This window comes from Anoplopoma fimbria, chromosome 16 (assembly GCF_027596085.1).
Source record: "Anoplopoma fimbria isolate UVic2021 breed Golden Eagle Sablefish chromosome 16, Afim_UVic_2022, whole genome shotgun sequence".
NCBI classification, from domain to species: domain Eukaryota; kingdom Metazoa; phylum Chordata; class Actinopteri; order Perciformes; family Anoplopomatidae; genus Anoplopoma; species Anoplopoma fimbria.
In genome coordinates, this window is record NC_072464.1 from 22,019,020 (window position 1) to 22,034,302 (window position 15,283).

Consider the following 15,283-nt stretch of genomic DNA (forward strand, 5'->3'; position numbering starts at 1 on the left):
CACCAGCTAATGAAACCAGCAGTACTACTAACTACTGAATAATGATATTACTATTATTATTTTTACTACATTAACACAAATGGCGAATACTACTAATCTCGTAAATGTTACTAATATTACTATTAATAATTTGAATAATTTGAATTATTTCTACTGTAGCAGCTACATTACTGTGACTGCATCCCTCCTGTTCACAGGTGTAGTGAGAGTCAGAGCCGTACCTGTCTGACTGTCTGCCTCTCGTCCACCATCATCGTCTTTGAGCTCTCGTCTGACAAATGAACACGAATCACCAACTATGAAGAGAGAAAAGAAAGACAGATGATTATTATTTTCACATCTTTATTGACAAGTTATGACCCCTCTATGTTAAATTTAAAGTATCTGCTTTTTGTGCATATCAGTTCTGCAGATGACAATCAAATTTATATGGAGCTACTTTATGTCTAAAAGGCATCACACCTCATTGAAATCAGAGCATGAAATATATAAACCACATAACTTTGACTCATTCAGAGAGAAACAAACTCCAGATTGCTCCTCAAAGGTTGAACAATTGTCTGTCAATGCCACAACATCACTTGTGTTTTTACTTTGCTTTTACAGTAAGTAATAATACATAATGAGGTGTCTCAGTACAGAAATGTACTTCATATACACAAACACACACACACTAAAAAAATACTATATTTTTCCCTAAAAGTCTTTATTTAAATGTTTGTTTGCATGTTGGTTTGTTAACTTTGTGTATTTTAAACTATATGAATGTATAATTGTCTTTTTATTTGATGTTTACAAACTCCTACAACGTCTTCATGGTTTGTGTACATATGTATTGTTTATACATCTGGCCTCTAATATTTTACCACCTACCAGAAACGAAAGTATTTCTCATGCTCAGTATAAATGAGGTTGAAGGAAAGTAAAACTGTCCCTCAATTTAAAATAGTTGTGTGTGAGTGAGAGAGTCAGAACAGTGCAGAAAAGACCCACTGTCGCTTTTTTGCCGCTTAGGATCAACATACAGACGATTAGGCCGAGTGAACACAGACAGGTAGCTGCTGGTCCGACTCAGTGTGTAATACATCCAGGTCGTTAATCTCTCTCTCTCTCTCTCTCTGTCTGTCTGTCTGTGGGATGGGGATTTAACTTGCAATGGTCATTATGCTGAGTGCTGTGTATGTGTGTTTGTGTGTGTTGACCACAGCTGTTATTGAACAGAGCTTTCCATGTGGAGTAACAGTGACCTGACCCAGAAAGCTGCTGGGTCCGCTGGACACGTGCCGTTCACGGACACACACACACACACACACACACACACACACACACACACACACACACACACACACACACACACACACACACACACACACACACACACACACACACACACACACACACACACACACACACACACACACACACACACATACATACATACATATAAACACAAATTTCTGTAGCACCAGAATCACCTTTTTAACCTGGGCCTCCTTGATCTTCTCCAGGGCGACTCGGATGTTGTCTGCCTTCAGCTTGGCAGCCTGCTCCTCCTGCACACACACACACACAAACACACACAAACACACGTTGAGGACGGCAACAGAAAACACACACCGGTCAGTCAATACAGACCAGCAGCACTGACATATACATTCCTGCAACACTTTCAAACCGTGTTAAAGACACACATGCACCTACCTGATTCCTCCAACAGGAATTCATTTTCTTTTTAACAAACAAACAACACTTCTGCGTCTGCTTATAGCTTCAAATAAAGCTACAAAATCTTCTATTAAAAAAACAAAAAAAGGGTCCAGAAAATCCCAGTTTTTAATCAGCAGAGTTTGGACAAAGTTCACAGCGTAATCCAAGTTTTGTCAGATGTTTGTGCACATTACTCCTGCTACCTCAGGTGGATATTTATCATGCTAATGAGTGAAGGAAGAGCTAAAATAAAAAAAATGTCACAAAAGAGAAAAGAAGAGATTAATCCCCCCAAAAAACAGCAGCTTAGTCCAAACAAACCAGAGGTGAACTGCCAAAAGAGCCCAAACCGAGATGAATCATCCAAAATGTCTGTTCGGCAGCAAAAAACCTGCTTCTCCTCTTTCTCCTCTTCATCATCATCATCATCATCTAAGTATTACTGTGACCGCAGGGGAATGCGAATGGATTAACTCTCTGACGCTACATGTTGGTAGATAGTCATTGTCTCTCTAAAGGATTATCCAAATTCCCCAAACACACACACACACACACACAAACACACTCAGACACACTCAAACAGTAGGCGATGCCAGTGTGTCTCTGATCCACTGCAGACGACCAACTAAAGGACCAATGGAGACGTGAGAAAGTGAAAAAAGAAAAGTCCAGTCAGTTTTTTTTAATCCAACATCTCAAGATGCTCCAATCCTGCAATCACGGCTTCAGTTCGATGCTGCACAAACACACGGCTTGTCAGACTTTCGAGAATCGCGATTGGAGCCGAGATCATCAGATGATCAGCTGTGAGGAAAACAAACAGTGGAAGGAGGCGGTGGAGGAGAAGGATGGATGGTTGATGGAGCAGAGTCAGACGACCTTAAATCCAAGATCTGGAAGCAAAAATAAGAGTAGAAAAAGAAAGACGAGGAGAAATAAACCGCGAAAAAATTGATAGAAAATGTAGTAGAAAGCTATCTGATCTGTTTTACACTCTGACTGAGCTGCAGGTCGACTAATCTAGTCGTCCACTGATTTACAGACTAATCCAACAGGACGTCTACTGACTGACCGCCTGGTTAGTGATGCAGCTGACTGTTCCCTTCACTAACCGACTGGCTGCTGATGCTACCTTGTCCTGTCACATCCTCCCCGACCGAGGGAGATGGAGGGAATGAGAGGAAGAGGGAGGGAAGTCGAGATGGACGGCGGTGGGGGAGGGGCATTTCTATTTTTTTTTTTGCTGTGCCAACTTACATGCAGAGGCACTGATCTCTTTATCTCAGGCTCTCATGCCGCCTCCTCTCAGTCTCTCCAGTCGTCTCCTTTTTTCCACGTGTCTTATCTGATTTGGTTTTGTCCTCGTCTCACTCTCTATTTCACTCTCTCAGTTTGAAATCAATTACAGGAAGTATTTCCAGCCTTCCTCACACGAGCGTCTGAATTTACCGTGTATGCCCTTGTGGAGGTGCTCCACTTTAGCCGGTCAGCTTACGGTGCACACACACACACACACACACACACACACACACACACACACACACACACACACACACACACACACACACACACACACACACACACACACACACACACACACACACACACACACACACACACACACACACACTCACTCACACAATTACACACACAAGTTGATCCATATTGTGAATGAGCGAAAGGGCAGAATGGAATGAAGATGATGGGGGATGAGGAAGAGGAGATTAAAAAGGCCAATCTTCTTATCGGCACCCCCAAAACCCCTCTGATGTACACACACATACACACACACAAACACACACAAAGGCTGGAAGCAGCAGCAGCTGAGAATCCTGCAGCATAAGCTCATAAACAGCTTCATAATGAAGAGCCTATGTGTTGTTGGTCGGGTTTAGCGCTTGAGGATTTACATTAAAAGCAGTAAAGTAGGGGGTTAGAATTAAATGTGGGTAAAAAACAGTGATGGGGTTTAAGTTTGTCAGCAGATCATACATGAAAACTATTTCAATCACTGAAGAGGCACAAAATCAGGTAATAAATGTTGAAAAATATACTATTTCAGTTATTTAGCGTGATATAAATAAAAAGGAGCAACACTGGATGGTAGCTGAAAAAGAATAAGGGCATTAATGCATTATAAAGATACTTATAATCTAATTATAATGCTTTAAGGACATTTAAAATATTTATTTTAAAATGTTTTGCGTGTTGTTCTTGCATAGATTTCACATTATTATGCATTATATTAGTGATTATAATGCAATATAAAAAGATTATAATGCATCATTATAAAACACTATGGATCATGAAAAAATAAGTGTAAGTGAGTGACCAAGTTATGAAGCCTCATGAATATGTTTCTAATGCATTATATACATGTGCATCACAGCATGTGTTACCAATAATATGAAAAATACAGTAAAGATATTGTCAAAATATATTTACGTACAGAACACAACAAACTAAATCTTACATAAAATGGTACGTAATAAAAGTAGTCAACAATGTCAGCTGCCATGTAATATGACAAGATACATGTATGTTATTCGTGTGTTAATGGCGGGAGCCTTGATAATGAAGAGAATATTGTTTATAAATGTTAGGTTATTAGATAATTTTAGTTTCGTCAATTAGCTTCAGCAGCTATTAAAGCAATCCTGATGAACAGCCAGTAGACTTACATAACACCTATTTGACCTTAAATACACCCAACATAAAATATGGAGACAAAAAGCAGACGAGAGGATTACATTTGTCAAACAATATTACATAACAAATCATCTGTTTGTGCCTTTGACATTTAAACTAAAGGAGTAGCTGGGGAATAATGACTGCTAAACATATGTATTACACTGTAACTGTTAGCATGTTACAATGTGAATGAGATAATACGTGTAGCCATTGAAAGCTAAAACACCTGTCGTATAATATTATTCTGTGTCGCGTCGATTAGCATTTTAATGCTAACTGACAGTATATTCTACATTGTGTCCTTTAGCATTCACTTTTCCTTATCAACAGAATGTTACGAGCCTGAAGCAGCTGGCTAAGGACCGTCAGCTATCATCATCATCATCATCATCATCACAGCCATCAGAACCATTATTGTCCACTTCATCTCTGTCGTTAACATCTTCATCATCACATTCCCCAGGAAGTTTGATTTCCATAAATGTAACTGTAACGTTACTTTTTTCAATCTGCAAAATCTACACAGATTTTCTACCACATGAAACCAAATCCCTTCACTTTTTCTTCTTATAATATCATAAATTTACCCATTAATGATGGTTTAATAAAGGACGTAAGTGGGATTGTAAGGGGATAATTAATTAATTGGTCAAATTTAAAGGGCTTTATCAGTAAAAAAATCCCTCTATCCTTTAAAACCATCAATTAAAACCCATATATGATAATCCAGTAATTCCTCCATTAATCTCAAATCTGTTTTTACTGGCATCATTTTGGATTTTCATTCGCACATAAAAATGCTCAGTTTGCTTTCTGTACCGCCCCCCCAACACACACGTCAGGGTCTTTCTTCGCCGCCCACCGACTGTCGTCACCATCATTTTCTATCTTGCAGCATAAACGTTTTCTCTCCCATGTCATGGATATTCAGTTGACCTACATTATAGAGCCACTAAAAATAGATTCTGCCCAGGAAAGATCCCGCTTTCCTTTGAAGTAATGAAGGAGTGTGTCCCTCCTGAGCCGCCGTAGGCTCAAAACACAGCGGGCCGATGCGACTTATGGAGAGGCAGCAGAAGTGGGCCAGCAGTTTGTGTGTGAGGTCGAGAAAATGTGTGTGGGTGGACGGCACTTATTGCTGAGGCATAGAAAGCGTATGCTGTATGCAAAACTACACACACGCATACATTATTGCATGCCAACAGCCTCACATACATCACATATATTTACACACATCTGTGCTCTGGAAGTGGAGTGCATAACTGTGATAATTACACCCCTCAGCCCAATCACTGCTGCAGGAATTAGACCGGGCCCTGTAATCTGCCTGGAATCTAAGGGGCCCCTCGGACTAATCTGAGAGCACAATTTTGAGAGTTTTCAATCGAGAATGACTGAATTACTGCAGGAAGGAAGGAAACACTGAAAGACGTTAAGACGGGTCATCTTAGCTCTGCAGCTGTAAAAGCTGGATTTGAAGCCAATGGCAGCTGCTCTGAAATAAATGGATCTTAAAACGTAAAACATTAATCCGACTACATTTACTTAATTTGGATCCACTTGGCCTAGACTGATGTCTGGAGCCAGTATTGCACTGTTACTAAAAAAATCAAATACTGTTCAATCCCCCAAGAACAACAATCTCTACTAGTATAAATTAAACTATGATCTTTAAAAGAGAACTGAGGTCCGCCTTTAATCCAAAACTCAATTTTTACCCCGGATGTTTGTAAAGATGCTTATTTCTCTCAATAGGTTGATAAAATGAGGAGGAATTGGACTTATCAGTCTGTGTGCTGCCATTAAAAAGACAGCAAAAAGGCCAATAACTCCAAACTTGACAGCCTATTGCCAGCCAGCCGCTAAATGTGTGTGTGTGTGTGTGTGTGTGTGTGTGTGTGTGTGTGTGTGTGTGTGTGTGTGTGTGTGTGTGTGTGTGTGCTGCACGTGTTTGTATACATGATGCTACAGGGAATCACCCTCTCTCTGCCCAGAAAAAGATTATCCCTGCAGAACTGGCACATTCCTCTAACTATCCAACCAGACCGCCTCATCTGCTTTGTCATCCAATCAAATCATGTCATTGCTGATCCAATAAGAATAAAGCCTGATTACTTACTCTCTATCTAATGTGCATACACAAACACAAACACACACACACACACACACACACACACACACACACACACACACACACACACACACACACACACACACACACACACACACCAAACTTTGCCTTTAGCCATTAAGACGCCTACAGCTTTAGCCTTAGAGACTCTAATGAACATGACGGTCACATGTTATCAAGATCCATCAATCCAAAGACATTTATGTGCAGTATGTAGTGCGGGCCTCAGGAATGATGAAACTGAAAAGACAAAATTTATATTAAACCTCCTCAAAGTTGCGACAGCGACTGGCATCCTGATCTGGGTTGAACAACATCACCACCAACAGCAATTAGCTTAGTAGCTATAGTCCCATTATTGTCATTGATTGGTATTAGCTAGCACCAGGCTAATCTACTAGACTCCATTACTGCAGCTGGATGAGCTCCAATCACTCATTACCAAACCGATCAAACCAAGGCTGCTCAACAACAACAAACTGCACACTGCAAAGAATACACTGCACACTGCAAACAATACACTGCACACTGCAAACAATACACTGCACACTGCAAACAATACACTGCACACTGCAAACAATACACTGCACGTTGCACACTAGAAAACAGATGCAGCAAACTACACGCTGCAAACTACACGCTGCAAACTACACGCTGCAAACCAACAGCTGCAGACTAGACGCTGCAGGTTGCAAACCATACACTACAGAACTATACACCCCACGCTGCAAACCGCAAAGTTCAAAATCACATACGGCAAACTGCACGCTGCAAATGGTAAACTCTAAACTACATTCTACAAACTGCACAATGAAAACTGCAAGCTTCAAACAACACATGGCAAACTCCACACACTGAACCTGATCTTAAAGATTCTGAAGACAAAAAGAGTTAACTGGTATCCAGTAAACAGTTTCTGACTGATAAACATAGTAACACCTCCATTTGGGCCCAAAAATGCAGTTTAGAAAAAGTGCAAAAAGAATCATGGACTAGGAGTCATGGTTGTCCATCACAGAAAGAATCTGAGAAGTAGTGCATACTTTTAACTACCAAGTTAGAAATGATGTGTTTTGAGTCTTCTAAGAGGTTTTTTGGGATGTTTTCACAGGAACATACAGTACGATCCCAGCAGTCAGCTGATTTCAGAAGATGAAAGCAGACACAGAAGCGCTGCCTCTCACACTTACCTGTTCTTAGATTCATAAAACACGAGCAAGTAATTCCAGCATGGTCATCACTAACATTTCACAACAAGCAAACAGTGTTGTTGAAGCAGCCTTACAGCACGATCACACAGGAGGTGTGTTAGCAGCTTAAACAAATCTTAAATTTGGAATAATCCCATTGGGCAAAATACATGCTGGCAGAACTTTTGCTTCTGCGGTTACAAAGAGTCCTGTGTGATCGGAGCCTTGTAAGACTGTTCAGCCCTGTTAGCCACTTTTACATAATAGTCATATATCACACACAGTACACACAGAGTCATGCCTTTTCTTATCCTTAAACAAAGCAAATCTTCATGCTTTGGGGAAAAAAATGGCCTCTGCACTCCGGCTGCAGATTTGACTGAATCTCTGTCATCACTGCACAAGAACCAACGAGATGCAGGAAGATGAAGAGAGGAATATGTTCTCCTCACAAATGCACAGGTGAACACAGTAAAGTAGTCACAAAGCTTTACAGAATGAAGTCTCTCAGGCAAGTGAAAAATAAATGTGATCTTTATTAGGGGCCATAATCAGTTCCAATCATTTCAATTGTGTTTTATGCAAATTACAACTATATATGACAATAAGAAAGTGCAAGGATAACATTACGAATTTTAGACTTTTTTTTGGTCCAATTTTTCTTCATGACGTGATTACTTTGTGCTTTACAAAAGGCATATTTGAGTTTTAAATGAGTATTTTTGATTTATAATTGTGTTCAGGCAATATAAACAACTTTTTCAAAATGCCACCAGTGCATTTTTGGCTTCACATCACAAACATTTCAAATCATGACCAATCAAATAGACACAGATTGGTTGTCTTCAGGGTACAGTTACACTAGTGTTGCATAATATAATGGTACATGTACCACCAAAGTAAGAGTTTTGTGATATTGCATGGGGACGCCTTCTCTGTAAAGCTTTGGGATTACACACCAGGTTACTGCAGCCAAACAGGACACATGGCACTGTGCATTACACTAACACACACACACACACACACACACACACACACACACAAACAAACTTCCCCCTCTTCAACACTACTGAGGAGAAAGCGATATAGGGAGGTGGAAGAAAAAGGAGTTCAGTGCATGCCAGCAACGACTCCTGATGCTTGCTTCATGCATAGAGATACAAAAAGGTGGGGCGGAGACAGGGTGCTGCCATGCAAGAGGAGAGGAGGGCGGGGGGGTGCAGAAGTGAATGGGGGCGTCACCTTGGTCAGCAGGTGGGAGGGTTTCCCTGCTATGTTTCTCAGAATCAGAGAGGTTTCCCTGTCCAGATAGGAGTGCTTTAAAGAGAGAGAGACAGAGAGAGTCCTGGTGAAGTAATCTGGTGCTTGATTGACTGGATGTGGCAGTTTAGCAGAAAGCTGTGTGGTGAAGCAGAGGTAGAAAACCTGTGAAGGAGAGCTGCACACTTAATAAACACATTACGGTAACTGTATAGCAACGCTGGGAAGGAAAGGAAACGTTAAAACACACATAAACCAACCGGCATATAAAGTAATCTAGAGCTTATTTTCACCAAGACTAGATAACCAAGACCATGAGGAAACAACCTGAAGTAGAAGATCCATCAGTGTGTGTCATCAACACACTAAAGTAGCTGTTTTTTGATGCAGTGCTGTTTTATTTAGTGTTTGTGAGCTCACTTTTCTTCAACCTGCTTGGATCTACTCCATTTTTAAAAAATATTCTTATGAGGACTTAACGTAAAATGTGATATTAAAAGCAAAATGTTCAACTTGTATGTGACTTTAAATACTTCCATCACATCTGTAACCTCTGCGTTTGCTTCATTTAGCCAGGTTAGCTCAATAACAAGCTCAATCACAGAGTGAAGAAAAACACAACGAGCCATTTTCAGTGTCCATTATGCTGCTTAGGAAATAAAATAATCACTGATACTACCAGTGTATGGTTTATGGTTTTCGTTTGAAGTCTGTTCACTGGAGACTACAAACTTAAGTGGACCAGAGAGCTGGTTAGATTTCTATGGAAACCAGGATACCAGACAGATTTCTAATTATCATTAATCTGTAAAATTAATGACTATAGTATTGCTCATATTTCCTGACAAGGTGAATTCCACAGGCATGAGATAAATCTGTGGCTCAGTGAGCTTTATATAATCCGACATACACGCACATGCAGCAGTGCTGTGAGTCACCAGTTCACCCTGAGCAGGTTCCAACTGGACAGACTGGGATCCAGTAAGGAGCCACAGTCCGTCTTAGTAATAATAAATACTTGTTCTTTTTTAAATATTTTCTTTTTTCCCCCAGACAGATCTTTTATAATCTTGTGAAATTTGTGTTTTGTGTGTGTGCTTCAATCTCTAGAAACCATTTTATAGAAAGCATTAGTTCTCTCTTGATAACCACAGATTAAATATAATATTTAGGTCAAACACATGTACACACACACACACACACACACACACACACACACACACACACACACACACACACACACACACACACACACACACACACACACACACACACACACACACACACACACACACACACACACACACACACACACACACACACACACCACACAAGCAAGACAAGCGGCCAGCTTTTCCTTTGTGTGTGTGTGTGTGTGTGTGTGTGTGTGTGTGTGTGTGTGTGTGTGTGTGTGTGTGTGTGTGCTGATCCCCTCTAGGATACATTCATAAGAACAGAGAGCTACTATATGCTAAACAGGGAGACTTTGTTCGCATACATGTGTATCTTCCTGTGTGATAAACATAGATCTTGTGGGTTTTTTGGAGTATTTTGTGTGTAAGCATGAATGTTAAATATTCTGTTTCAATCAAAATGGTCTAATTCAGTATCTGCTGTATCTAATTCAACCTGCATGTAAAGATCTGGCTTGCAAGAGCCATGCCAGATAATATGAATTCAAAAATATGTTGATTTTGGATTTCATCAGTAACTGACAAAGATGGCGTCTAGCAGTAAACCCTCAGGCCTTTTCCCAAGAATGCGAACTGTAGCTTGTGCCTTGACCTTCTAACAGCCCAATCATCAGCCCATCAGTGACCTTTAATGCTCCTCATTCCTGGGTATTATTTTGAAAGAAGGAGGATATTATGTACTATGCAATCAATCTCAGTCCCATTTGAAGTTAGCATTTCGTGACAAAGCGCTACTCTGATAGTCAATACTGATTGTTTTTCTGCTATTAAAAGACACACAGAGTGAGTGTGTAAAGGAGAAAAAAAGAAGACTCAGTGATTCAAACTTGAGTAGTCCCAGTTTCTAATGAGCTGGACTCGTGGGAGCAGCGCTTTGGGCAAAACACACCACAGCTCATCCTCTAATCCTTCTCTTTTTGTTTCCTCTCTCCGTCTCTTTCTCTGTATTTGTACTCTTTGCTTCACTCCGTTAGTCTCCATCATCGCCTCTCCCTCGTTCTTTTTGTATCATCTATGGTCATTTGCTGACTCACTCATGGCCTCTCATCTCATTATTCTAATTTTATTCGTTCCCTTTCTCAGATTTGCTGTAGTGTCTCTGTATGCACTGGATGAATTTGGAGCAGTAACCTAGTTTTCCTTCTCACTGAGCAGTGTTTGAGTTTGCTGCTCATTTGGTTTCTTGTTTGCGGTAACATTAACGAGGCTTTGGGTTTAAATGACCTCAGCAACCCACCAGCGTCAGAAAACAAAAGAGGGATTGTGATATATAAATGTTTAGAAAAGATTCCCTTGTGAAATTTGGAAAAGCACAGTAAAAACCACCAAAAACTGTTATGAGCTCTTTTTGGCATTTTATTCTGCTCACATTTTTTTACTGGCAAAGAAGCGAATTGTTCACTTCTGACTATGCAAGTGATTCAGAGGAAATTATGACCAAGCTTTTCTTTTCTGTGTCTTCTAGGACAGAGGAATGGAGAGTTGTTTTTTTTAATCTGAAAGGGAGCGAAGAAACAGCCTGAAGCAGCAGAAAGAGGCAGCAGTAGGAGAAAATGTCAACAGACAGAAAGCACTGCAGCAGAAAAAACTTACATTGCATTATTAAATTCAAAAATCTCTAGAAAGAGTGGACGGTTGGAGGAGACCTGTTCCTGATCTGAAGCTCTGGCAACAACACAACCGAGTTACAGATCAATAGCATTGGTTAAGGTGGACTTTTTAAATCTTTAAAGTGGCAATAGACAAGTTTTTTTGCTTTAACCTATCATTATGAAGTAAATGTTGATTGCACAATGTAATGGTTATAGAATAATGACACCATCTATGTTTAGATTGTTCCCTATAAGCCTTGCTTTTTTGTTTTTGTTGTTTTCTGTATGAATACAATGTGATCAATTGAAATATATATTTTTCTGTACATTGTATTGGCATATTTGAAACAGGATCAATACAACGAAAAGGCGCACTTTCATGCATTTTTGTCTGCCACCAGGTAGGATTTCCCGCCAAAATGAATGCTATATTTACAGCACAAAGTAAGTGCGTCAACCACCGTGCAACCAAAACAGGAAGAGGATAGCGCTTTTTTTCCCCCCGGTAGCTATTGGTTACCAAAGAGTATCAGCAGTGTATCGTAATTACTCTGAGCAGCATTGGGAATGAATTACAATACAATATATGGAATTTATTTCTTGCCTTTTTCCTTGATGCTCTGAATAAGTCACTAAATATGTTGCTATTTAGAAATCAAGTTGCTCAGAGAGAGAATTCTTCAAGTGGGCATCACTCCTGTGTTGTTAGTAGTTGCTGGGCTCTAAGGAAAACTGAGGAAGAGTTGAAAAGTTGTCTATCGCAACTTTAAAGTATGTCCAATATTCCAGGCTGAATAAAACACTTGTGAACAGGTTAACATCTGCTTTCATTGCTTTGTGTGTTGTTATCGTCACATAGGAATGCAGCTTTAAATGCAGGTTGGTCTGAAAAAGTCTGCACTTCATAACAACCTCACATAAGGTCACTTGGACAATAGCTCATTGTGATGGATTTCACACAACTTGCTGCCTGGAGGATGAAAAATCAAAAAAAAAAGAGTTCAAGTAACGTAAAGCACATGGTCCGATGCATTCTTACCCTTTGAGTGACCCATGCTGAAAAAGAAAAAACTGCATGCATGCTCATAATTCTTCCTGTGTTATCAATGCAGTTATCATCTGAAACCCATAATCTCTCTGTAATCTGCTTGAAACCGTAGCAGATTTATTGTAATCTCACTGAGTGGACAGTTAAAACACCATCGCCCTGCTTCAAAAACACCTGACACGAGAAACGAGCACTGAGGTCGACGTGTGATGAGATCTCTGAGGTGATGGAAGCGCTGCTCGGCAGCCATATTGGAAGTCTTGAGCTCAATAGAAATAAACACATCCGTCTGAACTGATAAATCATCAATAATCCATCTGGTTTGTTGTGTTTAATGGCCTCCTTTGCTAGCATCTGCTCAGTTAACAACATAACATGTGACTAGCGCATGAGCTAATGTGCCTTTTAGGAGCATTATTTAGCACAACAACACTGTGCTATGTGATAAATCCTCTATTACATCATATTGAGAGGGGTTTCTATTATTTTGTCCACCTCCTTTATATCATTGAGAGTTGGCTAAATAACAGGAACCCGTCTCAAGTATAACACTCCTATGTGATGGTTGAATCAACAGCTTTTTTAAACAGTTTCAACAGAAAACGTACGTTATAACCTTCATATAGTAGACTGCATACGTTTTAGCCAGGTGTACCTTAGAAACTAGCAACTAGCAAGTTCTCTGAGAAAAATATAGACAGTTTTGTCTTGTTATAGATGTTTTCTTCCAGCATGGTGCAGATCTAGCCTATTATTTATTCTTATAGTGCCTGAGTTGACAGCAAGTTGCATCTAAATCTTAGACATATTTAAGATGAAGCATGTGTTCATCATTTATGTCTGAAAGAAGAAAGGTGAGGATAAGTCACATAATCATTCATTCATTCTTTTGTTCATAAAAAAGTGAGCATGTACCTCTGTGTGACCTTGACCTGCTCCTGCAGCCGAGGGCAGAACTGTTGGCTGCTGACCGTCCGGTTCATCGGAGCGGAGGACGCTGTCCAACGAGTCCATGGAGGAGGCGGAGTTAACAGAAACGCCGGACGCCGAGGTGACGGAGGAGCGGGAGGAGTGAACGATTGAACGAGCCTAAAGAGAAGAAAGAAAAGTTCAGAAAACCAAAAAGTCAGGTGCAGACTCATGAAGGTCCCAATTCAGTCAAATGAAAATGATTATGGATAGAGGGTGTATTTTTCAACCTCTCTGTGTCAAATTTGTGATTTTGAATCATATTTTTTATTATAGTATAATTGTTTATTATGTTTACCTCATGTTCGCTGACGGTGCCCACTGATCCCGTGCGTCGGTGTTGGCGCTGAGACGACCCGGGCCGCCGCATTGTGGCTGACGTATAGGAGGAGGCGGAGCTAAGGGAGTGTGAGGAGGTCTGACGGGCAGCTTCATCCATACTGAGAGACGCCTGGTGGGCGAGCAGAGGGCGGAGGGTTAAAGGTAGACTCATACATCAAACAAAACAAAAACAAAGATGATTTTACAATGAACAACAAGACCTGTGTTGCCATGTTTTGAGCCAACTTTTTATCTCCCAATACCAGATACCTGGTGCCTAAACTCGATTATGAGAACCGATTCGATACTAGTGCTCTCTTTTTCCCAAATAACCGCTCTGTTGCCATTGCATGCACTGTTAGCTGCTAGTCACCATGTTGAGAGCCATGCGGACGTAATATTCATGCTAAGAATATTGTTTTGAGAACCTTTAAAGTTTGAAATGTTTACCTCTGTTTGTTTATTTATTCATTTGACAGGGAGAATGAAAAGCTTCTTAGCTGTAATAGAGTTAGCTATGAGCTCATTTAAATCTGTAGTCCCTGGGCAGGAAACAGAGAGTTACATCTCTGTCAAGACAATTTTCACTGTAGTATGAAAACACAATTCAAAAACAGTACATATTGACATCAGCAACAACACAACAAAATCATTAAGGCAGCACAACATTAAGACGCGTCAAGTGTTTCGTGTTCATGCGTGATGGGTACATGATTGGGTTGATTTTAGCCATGATATCATCGTGAATTTAAAATCAGTAAGGCTGCAGCACAACAGTCCTGTCTTCACAAATATCAAAGCATAGCATTTTTGTTTCTTATGTTATAAAACATGGTCACAAACGTCACTCACACATATGTATAATAAAATAAATCCCCACACACCTTCTCCAGCTGGGCGGTGATGTCATCAAGACTGAAGTTGGAAGCCAGCGCCGCTCTCCCATGATGCCCGGCGGGAACTCTGATAGTGCCAGCAGGTGACGCTCTAGCGCTGCTGCTACTGCTGCTCGCCCCGCTGCTGCCTCCTCCACCGCTAACACTGTTACTGCTGCTACCACCTCCACCTCCACCACCACCACCACCACCGCTGCTGCTGCCTCCCGCTGGCTGCTGCCGGCTACTGCGCCCGGCTGGAGGCTTCTGACGGACCTGGAGACAGATAGGGAAAGGGTGTAAACT

The 15,283-nt window shown here is 40.6% G+C and overlaps 1 protein-coding gene across 1 annotated transcript in view; it reads right to left on the minus strand.

Moving 5' to 3' along the window:
- The window catches only part of raph1a (Ras association (RalGDS/AF-6) and pleckstrin homology domains 1a), a 62,271-nt gene that overhangs the window by 10,870 nt on the left and 36,118 nt on the right, over nucleotides 1-15,283 (minus strand). The window contains 6 exon segments of the mRNA XM_054615078.1: nucleotides 222-296; nucleotides 1,476-1,553; nucleotides 8,962-9,036; nucleotides 13,728-13,901; nucleotides 14,080-14,232; nucleotides 14,987-15,253. Coding sequence (XP_054471053.1) covers nucleotides 222-296; nucleotides 1,476-1,553; nucleotides 8,962-9,036; nucleotides 13,728-13,901; nucleotides 14,080-14,232; nucleotides 14,987-15,253 — 822 coding nt within the window.